We start from the raw sequence: 1,019 nt of genomic DNA, 5'->3' as shown, positions 1-1,019 counted from the left end.
TATATATATATATATATATATATATATATATATATTTTTATTACCGTAGCTCTCTCTTTGTATAATTATTAGCCTTTATGAGTACAAAGTTTTGTTTCTTCTTTTTTTTTTCCTTTTTTCTTAATGATGTACCAGGTAAATTCTTACTGCTAGTGATAGGAGTAGTGGTGTTGGTGGGAGTGGGTCCCCCCTCTCTGTGTGTTTGTTCAGTTTGGTGTATGTATTGCTTTACAGAGTGTGGAATTTAGAGTTACGTACGAGAAACGACAATAATAGCAAATATCTACTAGAAAAAAGAAGGAGAAATATATATCTATGGAGGAGAAACTTCGAGATGCAAGCCGAGAAGAGCTATTGCAGCATGTTCTCACACAGCGAATTCTCATTAGGCACTTGTACCGGCGAATTGTAAACTTGGAAGATGAACTTTCTAATGTACGATCTACAGTGACTTGTCGTTCCCCAACAGCAGCGGCAGAGGCAGCAGAGGTAGTCGTAGCCGTTACAAGTCCAAGTCCACCTCGAGATAATTTACCGGAGGGAATTGCGGCCATCGATCGTCTTGTAAAGGCACATTTGGCAGGTGAGAGTTTCCTCCAACCCGAAGTAGCAGCAGAGCTTATTTATATTCAAAGAGAACTGAAGAATGGGGATACCACTAAGAAGGAAACCGTATTATGTGATAATTCGTCTTTATTTCAAACACCAATACAAAAGGGAAAGCGTGTATCCATAACACCATCTATCATTAATAAAGGTCCAATGTTTACTCTTACTCCACAACAACAACAGCAATCTCATCATCAGAGGGAGAGGCAACGTGATATTAGTCCTTCTTAGCAAGTCTATCGGTCTACCTGACTTCTTCAGTCTACTCAATAGTGATCCTATTTGCACTACTGGGAGGAACTGTGTAGATTTCTTTTTTCTTTTTTTTTTGACTTCAAAACGTTAAATTAATGGCCGAATAACAAAAGTAACGATGTCATTTTTGTCTCCTTGCCGCTCTTTTTTTTTTT

The 1,019-nt window shown here is 38.0% G+C and overlaps 1 protein-coding gene across 1 annotated transcript; it reads left to right on the top strand.

Moving 5' to 3' along the window:
* Positions 1-315: 315 nt before the first annotated feature.
* On the top strand, positions 316-840 carry TM35_000142680 (uncharacterized protein; the record flags this gene model as incomplete). Its single annotated transcript, XM_029025713.1, has 1 exon — positions 316-840. One exon carries the CDS (start codon positions 316-318, stop codon positions 838-840), a length of 525 nt encoding a protein of 174 aa, XP_028883123.1.
* Between the last annotated feature and the right edge of the window lie 179 nt (positions 841-1,019).

Source organism: Trypanosoma theileri (genome assembly GCF_002087225.1).
Source record: "Trypanosoma theileri isolate Edinburgh chromosome Unknown TM35_Tth_14_V1, whole genome shotgun sequence".
Taxonomy (NCBI): Eukaryota; Euglenozoa; class Kinetoplastea; order Trypanosomatida; family Trypanosomatidae; genus Trypanosoma; species Trypanosoma theileri.
Note: the sequence above shows the minus strand (reverse complement) of the source record. Positions and strands in the feature narration are given on the sequence as shown.